Source organism: Bacillus rossius, chromosome 17 (assembly GCF_032445375.1).
Source record: "Bacillus rossius redtenbacheri isolate Brsri chromosome 17, Brsri_v3, whole genome shotgun sequence".
In the NCBI taxonomy this organism is placed as follows: domain Eukaryota; kingdom Metazoa; phylum Arthropoda; class Insecta; order Phasmatodea; family Bacillidae; genus Bacillus; species Bacillus rossius.
In genome coordinates this window covers 39,683,498-39,705,514 of record NC_086344.1, presented here as the reverse complement: position 1 = coordinate 39,705,514, position 22,017 = coordinate 39,683,498, and the positions used below count along the sequence as shown (strand labels likewise).

Here is a 22,017-nt window from a genome sequence, read left to right as displayed (position 1 = left end):
CTCGAGGTCTCTCGTGCTCCTTGGGAGTTGAAAGAGTTGGGAGCAAGTTGACCTGAGGGCAAAAAGAGTCGGTAACTTTTAATACACGAAGAAAACGCTATTTGTTGTTAAACAATGATGGCGGAAAATATAGCAGACATCGTGAGAAATTTGTTTGGAAATGAAGATTCATATGAAGATGAAGTTGTTATTGATTTACCATATATTGGACTACAAATTATGAGAGAGCTTGATGAAGGTAAAAATATATAAATATTGCTTTTTGACTTTAAACCGCTTGTGGTATGCATAAGCTAACCTGTACTAGGAAACGATTGCAAATCTTGTGATTTTTAAATAAAGGACGCCAAATAAGTTATTTTGAAATGTTTTTCCGCTTCAATGTCGTCATCTAATTAAAATATTACCGTCATCACCAAATGTAGCTTGATAACATATTGACTCCATCGTCAAAGTCGCGCCAAAGCAACCAGCAGACGACTTGCCCTCGCAACTCTTCCTCGAGAGGAGGAGCATCGAGAGCATGACCTGAGTGACCTGAGAGCAACTTGCCCCCGCGAGTAAAACGACCATCCGCCATACTGCTTCCGGAAAAGGGCGCCCCGAGAGTTGACAGGTCAAAAAGAGACCTCGAGTCAAACAAACCTAATTTCACACTAGAGGTGGGTCGAAAAGTAACAACCTAATACTTTGTCACTGATACGCGCCTGTATCAGGAACGGCAAACGAGTACACTTGAAAAGTATCAAGTACTTTAGTATCAGTTCAGAATTCGCCTGGAACAACACCACGGCCAATGTGCGCAGAACCCGATCGCAGATGACGGTCACTTGGGCGGAGCTTGTGAAAGGGGAGGGAGCAGGAACGACGAATAAGGGATAAAGAAGGGAAATAATGTAGGGGAGGAAGCGCAGGGGAAGGCGTTGAAGGAGAGGCGCAGAGCGAAATTGTTACGAGTCGTTTGGTTATTGTCCCACATCAAAGTACGCTCAGTACGCAGTGCCTGCACAGTCTCGTTCAATAATAAAACTAATGAAATTTTAATATTAAACAGTGCATTAATACAAGATATAATATTTATATTTGTGCACCTACAGCTATGAAAATGCAAATAAATTCTCAGTTGACACTAATAACAGATGTAATCAACAGATGGACTTCTTTTTTTTTCGAAAACAATTAGTAACTAGTGTTTTCATACATTAAAAGATTACGATTTTATCAAAAATTAAAAATAAAAAAAAACAGATACGTACATTAGTGAGCATACTATATCAATGTTTACATTTCAAATGTTTCTTCAGATTAGTCGATGATGATTTATAACTCAGTGTTTGTTTACACAAATTACAATTAGAAAACTCATTTTTTTCCGTAAAAAAATTCCACACAAATTAAGTTTTTCCTGCACTTATCCATTCCTTATTTCACTATAAAGATACTATACTAATAACTACAAAGCATGACAGCCCGCAACAATGTACATACATGGTAATACATGGCCAGGACGAACTGCAGTGAATGTTGAACTGATTGATACTGGCTGTATCAGGCGGGCATGAGAGTAACAGAGGTAGAGAATTATCGGGCGTGATGAATAATGTATCAGAGACACCGATACCTTTTACCGCTGGTGATGACGGCACGGAGGATGTGTACCCTGTAACGAGAATGCTGATACCTTGTCGCTTCCTGGGACCGCTACTGCTCTGATACAAAAGTATCAGATACTTGTAACTAGACTCATTACTGTATCTGTATCAGATTGGAACAGATACCGAAAATTGCTGTAACAACCCACCTCTAATGCACACACCTATTGAGCGGCAATGTTTGGAAATGGTTTCAAAGGTGTTGCCAACCCTTGTGTCTGTGGTACTCTATGGCTGTTATTGGCTCGCCAACATTTTGGCGTGGGTCCAGCTGCCATACTGTGCATTGAAGCGAAGTGCACAGGGGGTCGGTTTCAGCCTAGTGGCATGGGGCAGCGGGGCTCCCTGAATTGTTCAGGTCATTCAGGATTCCTGAATTTAGAGAATAACCCCACCACTATTGCAAAATGTTTATTGAGAGCACATAATTGTTACATGTTGCTGTCCAAGTTTTTGTCTCTCAACCCTCTTCCTGCCACATGTATTACAGCATTATGTGTAGAGAGAGGAGAGAGATAATATACAATGATTACAGTGCACCGAGCCTTTCCTGCAACCAACAACCCCCTCCCAAATCTGCTCCAGCAGGTTTAAAATTCTGCCCCCTTCCCCCCAAACTCAACTGGACTTAAGATTCATCACGAGTTAAATCACAACACAGCAGTGTGCACAAAGTGGCCAGTTGACTATCAACTGCACAATTTGCTAGTATTGCAAACAAGTGAAACAGTCAACGTGATTTGTGTGTACTGAACGTGGCTCTAACTGGCTCCTCCTGTTTCAACACAGCTGACTCCCGACCAGAGGAAAAACAACATCTCACACTAAGTGAATACACCAAGTGTTAGTGATATATCTTTATTGACGTAATATATTCCACAAGTATACAATATTGCAGCAAACACAACGGCAGCTCCAAACCACAGTCTACCTGCTCACGCGGCACAAGTGCCGACCTGGAAGAAACCTGCAGTTCATCCACGACAAATATAGCCTGCAAACATGTTTCTCATTCTCAATTGTTATCAGTAACAGATAGAACCCAATACAAATATGCAAAATCAAAAGTACAGAATACACAAACTTTCAGCCAATACCAAACACCAGCAGTTTAAATTATAATTTAATTCATTAAAGCCTATGTTTATTTCCTAGCATTTCAAAGAAATGCCAATTTTCTGTTTCTTGTCACAAAGTGTGATTCTTCAAATGATTTTGCTCTGTCTTAAAAGGATAAAGTGTATAAAGTTGAAATAAAAATTACTTTAAATTTTATTTATCTGTCATATAAACTTAAGCTGAGCACAGAATCAGACAAGACTCAACGCGACACCACACGGTGCTTCGTGACAGCTTATCTTTTTCTTCTCCCAACAGATTAACTCCATATTTTCGCTGATTTTTTTTCTTCCCAAATACTTAAAATCATACTGCTGTCTTGATACTCCTTCAAAGATGGATTATATAAACAAGTTTTTCCTGTATTAAATACACTAATAAATCCACATCTTGCTCCATACACAGAAAAAAATTAATTTAAATTGGTAACAAGTGAACATTTACTGAAATGAATGTAATAATGAAAAACAGTGTTTAACTAGTCAGATACGAGGTCACTAACACGCTACGGCATGTCTTTGTTTACAAATGTTTCATACTCACGCATGCACAGAACACTACAGCCATCAGACAGTCTGTTCGCGACCAAGTTGGAGCAGTTGTTGCCTCGTGTCTGATCACGACAGTTATGAAGTGTCATGCCGCGACTGATAACAGTGTGCATCGCCTTTCTATACATACATGAAAGTCAACTACTACCAGACAAACTGTCCTGCCTCATTCTGTGTGTGCCAGGCCTAAGAATCCTTTGAACTACAATCTTCGATTAGTAGTGGTCTTGTTAAAGCTACGGGACTTAAAGGCATCTCTTAAATAAATTGTTTCAATCTAAAACATATGCCGTGACTACTGCATTCTATTACAGGTACTGTATTTGCGAATAAACGATTACAAATTTTAACATGCTAATTCAAGTAATGTTTATAATTTGCGTGATTAGCAATTTTATGGTGTTCATGGTCAAAGATAATTCAGCATCAAACAGAAACAGCCCTCTGACGACTGACTACGTACACTATAGAACAAACATGATTATAGTGCATTCCATCTAATCTTTATGTTTTGGAGTCTACTTTGGACAATCAATTTTGTTAACAGCACAAATTTAAACTCAAAACTAGCCAGTCTTTTTTGTTTTCCAAACCATATTTTAGAACAAATAAATATATTCACAAATAAAGACAGCTCAACTTAAAACAAAAAAATATCATATACAAACAAGTGAAGATGTTTTGACTGGCAGGAAAATGACGGAATCCAGCTCTTAAGACAAGTCGATCTGGAAAACGTAGATTTTCTCTTTCTCTTGCAGTCATTCGAAAATGAACATATCTGTTGCACTCTGAATTCTTGTGAGTAGAGTATCTGTAGTATCATGTTATTATTTCTGAAAGATTTGTATGATCATATACTTAAGTTTTGTGAAATGACTATATTTTGCTTAACAGCCAAGAAGAACTAGCTGGTATTGGCTCTGCACTACATATATGACATACACAACAGTTTTGATTACAATGAAATTGGTTTGCAATGTCTGATGCCACCAAGAAAAGAATGTAACGTGAAGAAGACGAACTGAAAAACAAGAGTTGATATTTTTGACTACGCGCTATTAGTTCTCCCATGATTCATTAACATTTGCTGTTGATTTTTTCCTCATAACAAACACAAAATGAAAATTTAATGTATTTACAATACATTCCGTTACTTCCCGTCACACTCGAACATTCAAGGTCATCCTACGTCGTGTACGAGCTGCAGTTTAGTTGCACTGGTCGCATAGACAGGCACGAGATTCATACACATTTGCCAAGTTGAAACAGAGTTGCTCTATCTGAACTTGCCTCAATTTGAAAACTAATGCAGTTTCCACAAAACTCTACTTTAATCAACAAACTTGAATAGGTACATATGCTCACTCGCAGACACAACACAATGAGAAGTAAACAATTGTGATAACATATAAAAAAACAATATACACAACCAATTCAATTAAAAAATTTTTATGTTATAAAATTACACAGGACTTTTTGCCAACACCAAACCCTACATCCTCTAGCAAGAACATAGGTAAGAAAGTTAATCTGAATGCATGAGAAGCAATATACACAGTTCTGAAGGAAAGACTACGTAACACTCCAGATGCCAGATGCCACAGGCCGGCTTCTCTGAAGTGTTTCATGTACTGTGAGCATGGCTAGCGTACAGGTCCAGTAAGTAGACTGTACACACCTGTACACTACCGTTCTGCAGAAACTGTCATTTCCAATGTCCATTACAACATTCTACAAACAAACCAAATTCGAAGCTTTAACCAAATGAATTGTAAATCTTTCATGACCTAGATATGGATAAGTAGTACTTTTGGAAAGTACTATCCGACTTAAAAATGTAGTTCACAAGAACATTAGTCTGGTGATGTTGCCACAATTCCAATATTTCTCTCAACACTTCCAGTAATAAGTTGTATATTTTATTCCTGTAACCAATGAGTACACTTTATTAACCAGACAAAACTTATGGCACAATGCAACATAAATTTGGACAAACAAAGCACAATGACAAACTACTGATCAGAACTTACTGAACTGTATAAACTACCGACATAAAAGCAACCCCCATGTGAGTTACAACAAATGACAACAAATTACTTTGTAGAGCTTTTATACATAATATCATATTCTTTAAGTGTACCCAACATGACATCACAATATCATTAATTCTATAAGTTGACCCTCCCACAATAATCAGAAAAATCACAATATGCTTAAACAAGAGAAATATGTAAACAAATTCAAAGAAATTAATCTAAACAAAAAAAATATATAAAAACACTTAAAAATACTTATAATACAAAGATTATGAAAAAACATAAGAGTCACTATACAACAAATGCTGATTAAATCGAAGATTGATTCTGCTGAGCAGAAAAAGTGACAATGTACCACAAAACATGTGACTCTCACACATGCTCTCTAGAGGACAGACTGTAGCTCTCTTTCACGCCGCGTTATCTATCACTCTCGACGATCTGCTACAGACATTTACTTAATGACTTCAAATATATCCAGAACCAAACAAGATGGGGTTTGAAGTTCATTTACACTAAACTAACACTAAGAAGCTGCTTGTACAGCCTGCTCCAGAACAAACAACTCAAACTTCCCGGAGCCTCGCGTGGTTCCTGTCTGCAGCTGGAACCTTTATTACAACTACTCAAATAAAGATAAACTAGTATTATTACATATATCATCTATAACTACAGTAGTTTCCTAGATGTGACAGAGACCGGCCTTAACGTCCGAATCAGTCCGTTACTCTCACACTTCGTTTCTTTTTATTTTTAAGTTGTTCTGTCTTGGTTTTTTTGTTTGATTTGTACTTGCTAGTGGCTGCCTGTTTCAGATTTCCAATATGTATAAATGGGACTCATTTAACTATATAAGAATATAAAGATTAGATTATTTGCTTTCTACTTTTACTATTTCTTTTTTCTAAAGATGATCAACCGATAATGACACTCAGCGAAATTACTTTCGTTCTGTGAGCCACTCCGTGTAATTTGAGTACTCTTATTTCGGAGCAGTCTGCACATCACAAGAACAAAACTGTAAGTGAAATGACACTTAAAGTAAAGTAAAAAAAAAAGGAATAAAACGTTGTGTATGCACGTGGTGACGATGGTCGGAGACGCGCGGTGGCGCGGTGTTGGCAGGCCTACATGGGGCCCTCGATGAGGCTGACCTTCATGAAGAAGTAGTAGAGGCTGCGGGCCATGGCCAGCAGCGACAGGATGAACGCACCTGCGCACAACGCAACACTCCGCCGTGCCCCAGCGTGTCCCCAGCTCACGACCGTCACTCACCTGCTGCGAGTGGTGTCGTCTCAACCTGGTTCACCTCAACCATGGTGAAACCACCACCACAACTTTATCCACGAAATATCACATCGAATTTGAGCAATAAACTATAAACTTGAACTTTTACAAAATCCAATCATGATAAGAGATCTTGGAATCTCCTAGGATTTTTAATTATTCCTTCATAATCACATTGAATCACTTATATCAAATGCAAATGGAATGATAGCTCTGATTAAATATGTTAAATATACTACACTGCATCTAATTTGGATTCAATACTTGGTTTTTATATAGCTTTGGTTGGATCTTAACTCGAATACGGCATAGTTATTTGGAGCAACATTGGTAAAACGGATAGTGACAAACTAAAGTCCATAGAAATTAATGACAATTATAGGCCAAAATAGGAATTTTTAATAAATATGTACATTTTAATTTTCTTTTTAGGTCTTTATCATCAAGAACAGCAATATTAAATGCAATATTTGTACAAAACTGCTATAAAAATACATTACACTGTAATTGTCTTCTTGATACCACTTCATTAAAGTCGTCAACTACCTTTAATGTGTCCGCTAACAAAACTAATGATATTTTATACAGAATCATCACAAATTTTAACAAGCATGAAAGTTATTTTCCTTTATCAGTTGCCTGTTGACAATTTATTCTACATTCATGGAAACAAAGCTGGCTAATACACGACAGTACAACAAAATATTTTTCTAGTGCATGGTATAACTCTTATGGAAACCAAGTTTAATTGTGCCCTTTAAATCTGGCACTAAAAATTTCTCATCCGAGATATTCTTTAAGCACGTTCTATAATGATACGGAAACAAAGACAGATCCCGTAATCAGACCTGGATGGATTAGTTTGGCAATACTGAGTTTTTTGATTTAAGTTATTCCATGCAACCAACAGAATCCAAATATTTGGTCACATGGTACCCATATTTGCTTATGTTTCAAGCACAAGAATATCTAGTGTTCTATCATTACTTCATGGTTTATTTTTATTATGAACTCAAGTCCTGACCATGTGATGTTCTGGGTTTCTCATTTTTACTTTCACTTTAATTTTTCATAACAGTGAAGTTCAATTTCATTGGTTACCATTGTTTACGTTTCTGTGCACTGTGCAGCGACAGGCAAATAATGAAATGTAAATATCTTGCTGGTCTGGATCCCTTCCTGTTTTAACATTTCCGAACAACTAATATTAATTAAAATTCCATTTAAAATTGGACATTCACCACTGAAAAATGCAGTCACAGAATGCCTCAAGAAAAAGGACATACTGTCTGACAGAGTTGAAGCACACACACAAGGTACATGATGTTCACCTACCGACATATGCCACGTATATTCCTCCGTTTCTACGGGCCAGCTGGTACGTCCCCACCTGCAAACAAAACAAAACTTCACAAATAGCCACACATATAAGAAATTATTAAAATTAATTATGTTCATGATTATACATCAAAGTAATAGGTGGAAGACTGGGTTGAAAATTTTATAAACGTGCATAAAAATAGCAAAGGAAAATAGTACTGCTAGGTACGATAGGAAATTTATGTTTGGGAAAATTTCAGGCAGAAAAAAATTTCCAGTGCGAAACGGAACGGGATAAAGGTCGGTAATTTTCAAGGACAGTAAAACTCACAACATAAGGCTAACCTTATTTAATTTTATAATAACCTTGTATTAAAAATGAAAAGTTTGAATGGTGAAACAGTGATAAAATTATATGATACTTACATACAACTCAAATTGTTCACTTGTTTTATTTATTTATTTAGAAGGCCACAAACATATTCAGCAATATTATAAATATATTTAGAGCAAATTTCCACTCAATTCTGGCAATTTTATTTTCATGTATGTTTATTTATTTTTCAAGGCACAAGCTGTAATGTCTATAATGTCACAGATAAATGCAGCATGTAAGCTACTGCTATGAGAACAATGTGGTAGATCGACCATAACTAGTGATTTAAACATTTTTTTCAACAAATGTGTTCTCATTTTGTCCATAGCACAACAGTTGCAATGTTTTTGTTTATGTAGTTCATGGTCAAAACTAATTTGTTTATTTTTATTTTCAGAAACTAGTAAAGTCATATGGAAAAAAAACTGTATATTATACAATATGTCTAAAAAATTTATTTTCAATTGTGAACCAGTTAAGTTCCGGTATTGTTTCGTGACAGTAGTGAAATAACTTTGATTAGTTGGTGTATGTTTCAAGTACTGAATAAAGTGCTTGTAAATATTTTTCGCCAAAATTAATAGCTTGATTCTGAACCTCTAAAAATGGTGTGTTTTTGATCATGTGTGTGCACTGAATAAGGTTAGAGTACTGTGCTTTCTTGGAGAACAGTTTGTTTACAACAATTTTGGCACACAGAGACGTATACTACCGAAATGAAATCAGGTAACGTGAAAAAGTAATTTCCTGCCTGATATTTCTGGAAAGACATGTTGCTGGTTTTTCTGGGAAAACCAGGATCCTGCCATCTTTAGGATACAGCTAAAATATTATGATATCATGAGATACAAGTAAACAATACTTTTTCCACACTGTACTTTATACTACTACAGACTGTGTGTACTTTATACTAGTTCTGTGGTTACTCAGAGCTTATATACTACTTAGTTTCACCCACGAAACACACCGTGTGTTAATTGTCTTATAAACTCCAAGCAGGGCTGTCGAGAAAAACTAAGAGCCCAGGGGCAAAAATTTTGTTCGGCTCCTTCCTCCATACCTAATGTACAACACTTCTAAATCCATAATTTATATACACATGTAAAGGTACCACGGCCATAACTGTAAATGTGTTCTGGAGGTAGCGCATAACGCGGGGAAGGTTTACGACGAACAGACTTGTAATTTCGACGGCCACCGAGAGGCAAGGAGCGCGGAGGGACAAGCACGCTACTCACCGTCACGCCGATGCCCACGGCCATGAAGAGGAGGGAGAAGATGAGGAACATGACTCCCCGCGTGCGCGCAAAGTCAGGCCCCACCGACGACCTGCGCAACAAACAGCACTGCTGCAGCGCGGCGACGCAGCGTCGTCCGTTCCCTCTGCCGGGCGGCCACTCTCCCGGCCCCAGCGATTCATCAGCATTCACACAGTAGTGTTCACCAGTGGCGTAGCCAGGATTTGTTATGGGGGGGGTGTTATGAAGCATGCCCCCCCCCCCCCCCCCCGTATTAAAGCGGGGGGTCCGGGGGTCCTCTCCCGGAAAAATTTGGATTTTAAGGTGTAAAATAGTGCTATTTTAGCAGTTTTCGGTACTTAAATTTAAATATTGTAATGGTAAAAATTTAATTAATTTTTAATATGAAATTTGTTTGAGTGATGAATAAGAAATTTTATTAAATATTTGGCGCTAAGGGGGGGGGGGGGGGGGTTGAACCCCTAAAACCCCCCCTGGCTACGCCCCTGGTGTTCACAGATAACTACACACAGCGCGTACATCAAGTATTATACTACTGTTTACCTACAGTCATTTTGTAATAAATAATTTGGTAACATTTACATGGTGTCTCAAACATTAAAACATCCATAAAAAGTATTATTTAAAAAGAAAACTGTCACACAATTATTGCAGGTCTACAGTCAGGCGGACTCACGAAAGCCATTACCAGCAGCACGTCATCCGCACAAAACTGTAATAAAATTTCCTTGACTTTTCCATCACCGAAAATAAAAATTTTCCGACTAAATGTTTAAATAATTGAACTATTTCGGAATTTTCTGGGGGAAAAAAAAGATTAAACCTAACTTTTAACAACCCTATAGCAGGCTTGATTCTCACTTCACTTACTTTATTTCTAAAATACACAAAAATTAATATTCAAACAGAACCTTGCACTGTTTCATAGCGTGTACGACTATGCACTACAACACCGCACTTGCTATCCCTGTCATTTACCGCGGTGGAAAACAGAAGGAAGGAAAAAACAGAAGAAACCCAGTGACAAGGATGAATATAAACGTATTTGGCACAATTTATTTTGCATCCGCGTACGTTACACGCAAAATTTTAAATTAAATTTTTATCACCCCTCGCTCTTACCAGTGTTTAAGTGCATGTTTCATTTCACTTACTATCTTATATACTAAGGCTGAGTTATGAGGCATAGTTTAAACTAACTCTTTTGTCTGTGCTGAAACTGTTTCTGAGGCGCGTAGTTTGGCGTTACAGAAATCTACAGGAACAAATTTTTAACTGAAAAAAAAATTGTTTGCCCTTTTCGCATAAACTTGATTGGAATATAATTTTTGCAATTTAGACTTTGCATGGACAGGAAACTTAGTTTGAAAGCGAGGAAGAGGAACTACCGACTAAATAACGATGCACATGAGTCTTTAAGGGCTTAAGTCCCTTAAAGAACCCATTATGAGACATTCAGCTCTGTTCCTTTTTTACCACGGGACTTGCTGCTGGTGTGCTATATTGTCAGCGAGTTCTTGCGCCTGTGAAGTTTATGATAAACATTGACAAGACACTAAGCAAACACCCAGTTAAAAAAGTTGATTTAGACTGTATAAAGATTGGGTATTTCTGTAAATTTTTTAGTTCATTATATGGTTCAAGCAATAAATTGATTTAATACACTTCTTTGGACATACCACATAGTATGCCATTGCATTTTTGCGCTGTTTTTCATGGAAAAAAATGTTTATATTTCAAACAGCGCAAAACTGGAATGACATATGTCCAAATTGAATTAATCAAATTTTTTGGTAGCAAACTTTAGATGGATATATGCCTACATTTTAAAATCATCCTTTTATTTTTGTATATATTTCAGAGAGTAGGACTTAAATTATTTTTACTTTCTAGTTGTGCCTTTTGGCATGAGCAAAAAAAGTTAAAACAATATTTTTGAAAAAATTTCATTGTTTTTTCGTCAAATGTATATTCATATAAATTACATGACCGTTAACCAAAGTTGTTGATTTTCAACTACATACCTATCTTAAGTAGCACATGACATTCTCTTTTAAAAAATATTAGATGTTTAAAGACCCCAGACATTTTTAAAAAATGTTGTGTATTTAATTTAATTATTAGTAATATTGTGCCAAGGTACTCAAATGAAGTATGTGTGGACTGGTGTAAGTTTTAATTGGGGTTTTGAAGAAGTATATCTTTTTTATGAATTATGTTTATTCAATAACTATAGCATATTATTAAACAAATGTGGCACTTAAACAATTTTGACTAATATATACATATAAACATACATATGCATATATATGCATATGCATATATATATATATATATATATATATAATGTGTGTGCACTTTTACAAAGTAATAATTTTCAATACACATGTTTAACTATTCGGAACAATAAAAATTTATTGACAAGTATTGGTGTGTTTGGAAGAAGTACCATAATAATGTAGAACTAAGTTACTAATAACAGTTGCATGATAAAAATAAAGTTAAAAATTCCAATTTATTTGGTACGCACATTTAGGTACAAACTTCTTGCATAAATAAATTACAATTATTGAATTTACTGTATTAAAAGATTAGGTTTTTGTGGCTTGAGTTAATTTTTGGTTTTAAATGCTTATTAATTTCATGATTTTCGATGCATTTCAGTGCTTTATGGAGTATTAACTTTCATTTTGGTATTGTCAAAGTTATTTTGGTTTTATCAGAATTCACGGCGAAGGGCGCATCTCGAACATACTTACACCTTGCGACAGTGTGGGCACCGGGCCAAGGCATTGTTCAGGGTGTTGAACTGGAACAAACCACAACACAGGCTGTGAGGACAACATTTGGGAAAAAACAATAATCAGTAACGTACAGTAGAATCCCATTATAATGTTCCTGCTTATGTCATATTTTTTAAGTCCCAACATTTCCCCCATAAGGACAATGTATTTATTTCCTGCATATAACATTTCACGAATGGTGCGTTTCCTGCTTACAAGGTTTGCTTTATAAAATTCAAGAAATGCAACAAATATGAAGTTTTAAAAACCTAACAATTCCAACACGTATCCCATCTGTAAAGTTCAATATATTAAATGGTTTACCTTACACGTTACATACGTTTTTGTTTACAATCACTGTTATTATATAGATGTAGATTGTTCAAAAAACAAAATGTAAGTGTACCAGGACACTAGTACACATTATTGCTGGCTAATGCTGTGTATTTAATATATCAAAGTAAAAAACATTCGCAGTTACGTGTCTGTTGGCACCCTTTTCTTAAAAAAAAAAAATCTTCTGTTCCTTGCCATTCTAGTGTTTTTTCAGATGTACGTATGTAGTCCTACAATATTTTAGTTTGCCAACTATTCTGCGATGGCAAAAAAATGTTATCTATTGCTGATCAAGTTTAATTTATTTTATTCATTGGTAGGAATCCCAAAATTATAATTTTTGTGGTGAAAAAATTGGAAAAAGGCATTCCCATTCTAAACAACATCACAAATCAATAAATCATGAGACAATTTTACTGAAATGTGGCAGTGTGAAGTTGAAAAATTACGCAAATTTGAACATTGAGAGTATCCATCAGTGGTTTTAACTAGAGCTGTACCAATTCACAAAATTTTGCTGATATGTCAATACAACTGTTGCAGATTCACAGATTCTTTAGTTAAAGTTTTTTTATAAATTTACTCAATCATCCAAAATAACTCATTCTAAGAAAAACACGCACAGCAAATGCGCATGTATTTTTACCTCTCTTTTTTAACATGTATATTTAGCTTGTTTTCATTTGTTTGTTGATGATCCGTTAATTGCATATTCAAACATGACTTTACTAACGGAGGCTAAAAAATTTATTTTATATATTCACAAAATACAAAGTTTAAAAAATGAATTTTAAATATGCATTCTGAGACTTTGTACAGATTTATAATTCAAGAACGGGAATTCCAATACCATCTTACCGTGTGCACCGGCGAAAATTTACAGTACCTAACACTTGAACTAGTGATGTCGTTTTCGAACAATTCGTTCAAAACGAACGAATCTTTGAGCAAACAAAATCATGCAAGTCGTTCGCGATGTAAATAATTGGTTCTTAGAGAGTCGATTCCTTGTAAGTTAAACACGAGTCAGAAGAACGAAAAAGCAAAAGAAAAAGACAAGAACTGGCCAAGCGACCCGTCTAATTCAATCTCGAATTCATTCATGAAAAGAATCGTGACATTGGGAGTCAGAGTAATCAGTAATCGCTGCATTATGTGTACACACAAGAGTAAATGATACTTGAGAAAATAAATTAAGGTAAAATGAAAAGTATGTACACCTTACAACATCAACAGTTAAGTAGTAGTTTAAAAATTATTTTTCACATATACAAACATAAACTTTGTAAATAAAAAATACCAAAAAACCATGCAAACTAAAAGTAACAGGGAAAGTAACAACCAAAAAATGTACCACTCTTACCATGTTTGGGTTAATTAGGTACTTCACATTGCTTGTACTGGCTTTTTGGAGCGGTCCTAAAACGAGGTGTTTAAGATGTTGTCTTTATTAAATTAAAAATTATAAATATCATATAAAGAAAAACATCATTTGAATAAAAGTTTTATTTAACATCTGTTTATATTTTAGACAAAATTATAATATTAAAATTTTCATCAGATGTTGAACTTACATGAATATTAATGTAATTTTGCAAACACATGCTAATTATGTCATTATCTAATGTAAATATGTCTGACATGTTTAACTCAGTGTGTCAAACTTCTGGTTGGAAAATAAAAGGTACAAATTTTTAATTTCCCGCCGAGTCGGGAATTTTTCACTTTAAAAAAATTTCCCACTCAGGTCCAGGACTGGGGAAAGCAATGGTAAACCATCGCACAATCAACTTTCCACAAACCCCGGTACACCGCGGCATCCCACAAGACTATCTGGGGTAATCGTGCTCGAATATAAGTATAAAAAAATCTTCATTAATGCAATTATGCATGCAAATACTCCCGAATGTTATATGCATCACTGCAGGAAACATTTGCAGTGATCAACAGTCAATATTTCTGTAACAGTCAGCATTCAGCTATCCGAGTCAAGCAGATTACGATAACCAGCCAGGCGCAAAGACGTATCTAATACTCCAAAGATTAAACGAGTTATGATTCTTTATGAGAGCCACATTCCACAGAAAAAGAAATTATTCTTTTGAATGAATCATTACTTGTAACTGATTCAAAAGATTAAAAGAATCAATTCTATAAATTCTATATAATTCTATATAATTATTCTGCCCATCATATTTTTTTTTTAATGAATTTTAAAAACTATGCAAATTAGTTCAATAATGTTTCTATCATGTTATTAACATGTCTTTGCAGTTCAAGCAGTTCGTATTTCCTGTTGTTTGTAGTGGTAGCCATGCTCTAAATATACCACATTTTTGTTCTTATCTAACTTTACCGTGCTGGTGATATATTTATTTACGATGCATTAGATTCAAGAACAATATTAAACAGAGAATGTTTAAGATTTATATGTACACTAGCACACGTAGATAAAAATGGATGTGAGCAACGTATGAAGTAGTACAAAAATGAAAAGGGAACTGGTGGATTTTTAATATGACAGGCACTTTCATTTTTCATTAATATCTGCCAAAATTAACAAGCATATTGCGAAGTGGCAGAAACACTGATTCAACTAAATGTTGGTAGAATCTGTTTCTGCCGATTCGTATCGGCACAGCTCTAGTTTTAACCTTAAATTTGTTTACATAGCTTGATGAGTCTATTGGTAAAGAGTTAAAACACTGACAAGTACTAAATTACTATTTCCTGCTTAATACCTTTTCCTGCTTATGTTTTGTTTTTTCATGTTGCTTTCTTGAAGAATACTATAACAGGGTTCAACTGTAGTACTATTTCCCTAACTTTTCCCCGACCAAAATTTGAAATAAATATTTCCTTTTTTTTTACCAACTCAGCTGTTTTGTAACTGACTGAAGGAAATACCTCCACCATCTCCGCAGCTGCACTAGCCCAAACGGACCCTTGCAAACGTCACTTAACAGTGTGTACGACCGCACACAAACACAAGAGTGGGTGACGGCAGACTAAAGCACGGCATTTTCCCCCCTCAAATTACAATCGCTCGGAAATTTCCACGAATTTTCCAGGGTTTCAAGTCAAATTAATTCCCCTTCTCAGACTTTCCAGAAATGGAAGCCCTCAAAGTACATATGTACATTAGGTCCGTGAATCAGGCATTTCCACCACCGGTCCAAATGGCCGGACTGACTCGACATGCAAGTATACGCCCCTCGGCGTGTACGACAAAGTGAGAGTAGATTCTAAACTCCTTGATAAAACTGATGGAGTGTATTCTCAAACTTCTCCTCCACGAAGAGTTTTTTCTATTACAAAAACCTGTGCAGGTATGACTGGGACCGAGAAATCTAGACAGTGATTAAACTGCAATGAGATAGTATGTAAACAGTATGACAGTGATTGAAACGCCAGAGGGGCGGCGCGACGCACCAGGAAGGTGTCGTGGCAGTGCGCGCAGCTGACGCGGCACATGCCCGGCATGGTGGGCACGGGTGGGGTCACCGGGCTCGGAGCCAGGTTGATGATGCGCTTGCAGTTGGGGCGCGGGCAGGCGATGCGCTGCGACGAGCTCTTGCAGATCAGCAGGCAGTTGCAGGGGCAGCGCACGTACTTCTTGCCCGGCGGCGCGTTGCGTATCGGCTGCAACCGGCACCCCCGCGCTCTCAACAACAACAACAACAACACACAGCACCACAGCACAGAACAATATCCCCTCAAATTCATTCAAAAGTTTTTTTTTTGATCCTGTTTGAGAAGGCGAGGAACAAATTCAGCGGCAACACGTCTCATTTGCAAATCCTCAGTCAAAATCCGCTGGCACGAGCTCCAACTCACTCCGGTCTCTTCTGAAATTTCGTTCATCTTGAAACAACGATCCTCATTGATTTTTTGGGGAATTTGTTTTCAACGTTTCCATTGTTTTGAGATAGAGCATTCAGAATAAAAATATCACTATTCGCTTATCTAGTTCCTTTCATGATCGACATTATTTTGATTGGCTTCATTCTGCACACGAGATCCCCTGCGTGTCGCGTGTCACATCACGGGTCAGTTTTAGGTCGGTCGTGGCTTTCATATTTTTACCCAGCCTTCTGACCGACATACAAACTAGGAATCCAGCAAGGAATAAAATTAGGTAAATGTTGAAAAAGAAATGTGGGATTCCATGTTTTAACAAAATATAACAAGGTGTATAGACTTAACTGTAGAAACATTTTAAATCCTAATATATGCTTTATTTTTGCAAATATTTCATTTAAATTTTATTTTAAAATGAAAAAGTGACATTCTGTACATTTTTTTCTTTTTTCTGTATTGATTATATTTAAAATATAATGTTTTCTCATATTCGGTTAACAAAATTATACCAATACAGAATTAATATTACTTTACTTAAGAGATGGTATTGATATATATTTATGTTTACGAATTGAATTAGTTGTAAAGGTAAGAGTATTTAAAATTGTATGTTTTTATTACTAATAAATTTTAAGAATAGTGTGTGTAGTAAAAAAAAGAGTTACTTTATATGTAACATAATCCCCATCCTTTTTGGTACGCAATCGTAGACAGAAATAGGCGAATATGGAAAATGAAGCTAGTAACAGTAACAATAGTGGCTAAGCAGTGGCAGTTATCTACGCTCACACGTGAAACAATGGGGGTGCTATCTCCTCTGTGACTCGCAGACTGCACCAGTCGCAGGGTCACACGCGACTCGCCAACCACGTTCCTGCCTCAGGTTACGATATGCTAGCGAGGTTTAGCCAATCAGTAGGTAGTTCAATCCATCAGTTCACCTCACGCTCAGTTTGCAGTACTGTACAGTACAGTGTTGCCACATGGATACCACTCGGATTGTAAACATTGAATACTATAGTGTATACCTACCATTGTTAATTATAACTAATTTTAATACTTTTTTATTGTACTATTTGTTGATTATTTGTAAGACCATGAAATTGTATCTATTGTCAGTATTACTACAGCTGCAGTCATTCTGACAGAAAAAAAAATGCAATGCTAAATACCAATTATTGTTTCACAGTAGAAACTTTTTCTAGCAATGAGTCACTATAAAAAAAGGCATTTCATTAAATTTTGTGCCATGCTCAAAGTTTTTATCACTACATTAAATAATTTTTTTTTTTGTAAACTACTACAGTTGAAATCAAGATGGCTTTAATTAAAATTCCTTAGAAGTAAAAAATTGAATATTTTAAGATGATGCTCGTAACAAAATACTAGAAAATATATATTTTTTTAAATTCTCATTCCCAATTTTCCTTCACAAAAAAACATTTTTCAGAAAAATTAAAAAATTATCATTACATAAAGGTATGCATATTAAGGTATCTAAAACACATGTACTCCGAAAACATAGTATGTCGGAACAAGGACAGTGCTAATGTAGATAGCATACAGTGGAAAGAGACAGTAAATGTCCAATAAAACTCACACTGCAAACTAAGCACGAGACACGCTATAGTCAGTGACAGGTCAACCGAAAGGTCCCTGGTTCAATACCTGCCCCATCTAGGGTTTTGTCACTCGTGGAATATTTTATTCTCAACCCAGGACAGTTTGTTGTTGTCCCTTTACCTCCACACGGCTGAAGGTATGGGCAAACCACTGCAGAATCACACTGCCATAACACGAGGGGGAACCCAAAAAAAAAAAATTTTGTAATATAAAATTTATTTATTTCTACCCAATTCCTTCAGTCACCTTCAAAGTACTCTCCATTAGATTTAATACACTTGTCAAGTCTTTTTTCCCACTATTTGAAGTATCTCTGGAACTCGTCAGCTTTGATATCCTCCAGTGCCCTTTGGAAAGCTGTTTTTACCGCCTCCACCTTACCTTTTAGATTTTTCTTCATTCTCGGGCACAGGAAAACATCACACGGGGCTAGATCTGACGAATACGGAGGGTGGGGAACAACAGGCCTCTGAGAGGCCGTGAGTGCGGGGCGTTGTCGTGATGAAGGAACCAGTCACCCGACTGTCCTCCGCACATCCTCTCGCAAACGTCTTCAAACTTCCAAAAATATTAGTGCTGGTTAACAGTCCAGCCAGGGGAAACCAATTCCTGGTGCACAGTTCCACGAAAATAAACAAAAAATCAATAATCATCGTCTTAACATTCCACCTCACTTGTTTTGCTTTTTTTTAGTCTGAGGGAGTTGGGAGTCTTCCACTGGCTTAATGCTTGCTTGGTTTCTGGGTTACACCCATAACACCAAATCTCATCACTTGTAATGACTTTGGTCAAAAAGTTTGGATAAATTTCAATCTCTTTTTTTTCCTGTCCTCTCTCAAATTCAATCAAAAGTTTTTTTTCATCCTGTTTGAGAAGGCGAAGAACAAATTTAGCGGCAACACGTCTCATTTGCAAATCCTCAGTCAAAATCTGCTGGCACGAGCTCCAACTCACTCCAGTCTCTGCTGAAATTTCGTTGATCGGGAAACAACAATCCTCATTGATTTTTTGGAGAAATTTTTTCGTTTTCATTGTTTTGAGACAGGGCACTCAGAAGGAGCATGGATTTAACACTCATCTCCTACGTGCCCAAACCACTCTACAACTTGTGTGCGGCTCATATCATCCTCCTTGAAAGCCTGTTAAGCATTTGGTAAGCTTCTATTACTGATTATTCAAGCAGGAAACAAAATTTCAAACACAATCTTTGTTCTTTTAAATCTGCCATAGCGACTTCGCAGGCGTAACACGAGAACAGTACGATAAAAACAATACTAGAATAAAACGTTAACCTACAAACTGATGCGCCATGGACAGCTGTTTAGTAAAAGTATCTACTAATCCCATCTAGCGGGGGAAAACGCTACTACTTCTACAAATGGCAGCATGCTCTCGGTCCTGTTTTTTTAGGTCCCCCTTGAAACCCCAGATGTGCAGCAGGTGCCAAGTCACGATGTTGTCTCAAGTCACAGAGCTCGGACAATAGCATTAAGAACTCATCATCATCACTAAACGAGTAATATTGTGTAGAGAACAGCTTTATAGAACAATATGTTCGCTGGGTTCATTACATTATAGTATTTAATGAATTTTTTTTCCTAATTTTAAGGAATTTCCTAGCACAGTAATCGGCAAAACCAAAGTTTCAGTGTTTTCAAAAGTTTCACCAAAATACATCTAAATATCAAGTTACATTTCACAGGGGAGAAATCTAAACACTCTTAGTTTTTAAATTATGCACCAGTTTTCAAAAATGAACAATTTCCAGAACTACATATTTAATTTGAACTCACGGAAGACATCACAAAGCATATCCGGATACAAATTATAAAACTGGAATAGGAAACTCCCGCCTGCCGCGGACTCCAGTCTAACTGTAACCCGGCAAGAGTGAGATAACCGACACACAGCTCTCGCGCAGCCTCACGTACAGACGCCAACGCCTGTTCGTGATGCAGTTGGTCCCGGATTTAAATGAACCAAACCACTCAGCTACGTTTCCGACGGTCTACGCTCAATCAAGCAACCGTTCTGGCACGTCAGGTGATTGCAGCCACTGATACGCCGACTGCTTGTGTTTCTCCCCCAGCACTGTTCCTGACCCCAGGCGGAGAACCTCCCGAACAGCGGTACTCACGGTGGCTTCATTGCACTGGGCGCACTTGACGACATGCTGGTCCCGCTTGCCCGAGATGTCGATCATGGCCTGGCACACGCGGCAGGTGACCATGGGCACCCCGCCCTGGTTGGCGGCCGTGTAGGGCGGCGGCAGCTCGTCCGGCCCGATGGGCGACACCGTCGCGTGCTGGCCTGCGGACAAGACACGACCCTGTGACCCGCGGGGCTGCGACTCTCCCGACTCCCCCGACTGCAACTACACACTCGCACCCGCCTACCTGGCACGTAGCCGCCGTTGTTCGCAGGGTAGTCATTCTGGAGTAGCGGTTGTCTTTCTCCGTCCCCCATTTCAACATCTAACAACAAAGAATTTATTAAACAACAAACTTGGCGATTACTTTAACCACATTCCGTGCACACAGAACGCAAAAACAAGCAGGGCAGAGAACTGTCATATGATAATGTTGCCAACTAACAAAAATAAAAACCTGCTACATTGTACTGAAGTAATTTATGGCGTTTTCAAAACTTCATATATAAAAATTGAAAAATAAAAACCCTACTTATAAATTAAACAAAGTAAACCAAACTAAAATTAGGTAAATATGAAATAACCTTTCATAATACTTTTATGTTATGTAATTATACTGCATACAAGAAAATATCAGTATCGCTTAAGTTCAATTTTAAAGAGGAAATAAACGTAAAAACGCCATCTTTGATTCAATAATTTTGTTAGTCAATTTTAAGAGAGAACTAAGAACCATTAGACACATTATTAGAATAAATAGATGTTATGCCAAGGTTTATTTACATCCAATATTGAAAACTGGTTTCATTGACGAAAATATATATTTTTATTTTAAATATATTTTGACATCATGAGCAAACAACCAGAACTGGCGAAGAGAACTTAGCAAATAAGGTTGGGTTCACAATTGAAAAAATAACAGTAACAGTAACAGTAGATCGTGTGCATAGGATATGAACGCCATGTTTCCTACCCTAACGATTCACAATAGCAGAAAGTTGGTCGTGTGCATGGGAGCGAGGTCGTTCGCATTGGAGTGAAATGAATATATTTTATTTCGGTCGCGTACGCATGGCACAACAGCCAATGAGAGAAGAGCAGGGTGCTTTTTTGGCGGGACTAGAAATATGTTTATATTTATTAACCATATTGTGGTAAGAAAATGTCGAGATAATAATAGTTTTATCGTTATTTTGAAAGTTAATATGTTTATTTATTAACACTGCAAACAGATGCCGCATAGTTCGCGAAATTTCATTGGCTGAAATTAACAGTAAGAATTCAATTGTGAACCTATTTCGCAGTTCGCACAAGAATGTGCTGTGGGACCAATGATTCACAGTACACCAGCACCTCTATCATGACCACCCCACCGAAACATCATCCCAGTTGCTGTCTGCACAGGCCAGCCCCGAGCCAAACGGGCCTGGTCTCACCACCATACCATCATCAACTTCACCAACACATTTAAAGAAACACTTCACCGCTCATAAATCACCAGCCCCCAAAGACTCTTGTGTTGGGAGGGGCCCAGTGCCTTGTATATCATATTGTAAATATCTGTTTTTTATTGTTTATTGTGTCAAATTTTCTCTTTCATGGAAATAACCTTTTGTACTACTCTTTTTCAAATAAAGATACTTTTTTTTGGCGGGGTGGACC

The 22,017-nt window shown here is 36.9% G+C and overlaps 1 protein-coding gene across 1 annotated transcript; it reads right to left on the bottom strand.

Annotated features, from left to right (window-relative positions):
- Window positions 1-2,494: 2,494 nt before the first annotated feature.
- Window positions 2,495-20,832, bottom strand: LOC134540538 (type I phosphatidylinositol 4,5-bisphosphate 4-phosphatase-A). Its single transcript, XM_063383344.1, has 7 exons — window positions 20,603-20,832; window positions 20,344-20,516; window positions 16,155-16,364; window positions 12,363-12,412; window positions 9,583-9,673; window positions 7,984-8,038; window positions 2,495-6,574 (listed from the first exon to the last, which is right to left on the bottom strand). The coding sequence occupies exons 1-7, from the start codon at window positions 20,670-20,672 to the stop codon at window positions 6,489-6,491; spliced, it is 735 nt and encodes a 244-aa protein (XP_063239414.1). The 5' UTR covers window positions 20,673-20,832; the 3' UTR covers window positions 2,495-6,488.
- Between the last annotated feature and the right edge of the window lie 1,185 nt (window positions 20,833-22,017).

What these genes read in the sequence shown, in the direction of transcription:
- LOC134540538 (XM_063383344.1), bottom strand. Translation starts at nt 20,672, where the DNA reads ATGGGGGACGGAGAAAGACAACCGCTACTCCAGAATGACTACCCTGCG. An exon ending in CAACGGCGGCTACGTGCCAG is followed by an intron (nt 20,517 to 20,602) that starts GTAGGCGGGTGC and finishes TCTTGTCCGCAG; the next exon opens with GCCAGCACGCGACGGTGTCG. An exon ending in ACTGCCACGACACCTTCCTG is followed by an intron (nt 12,413 to 16,154) that starts GTGCGTCGCGCC and finishes GGTTTGTTCCAG; the next exon opens with TTCAACACCCTGAACAATGC.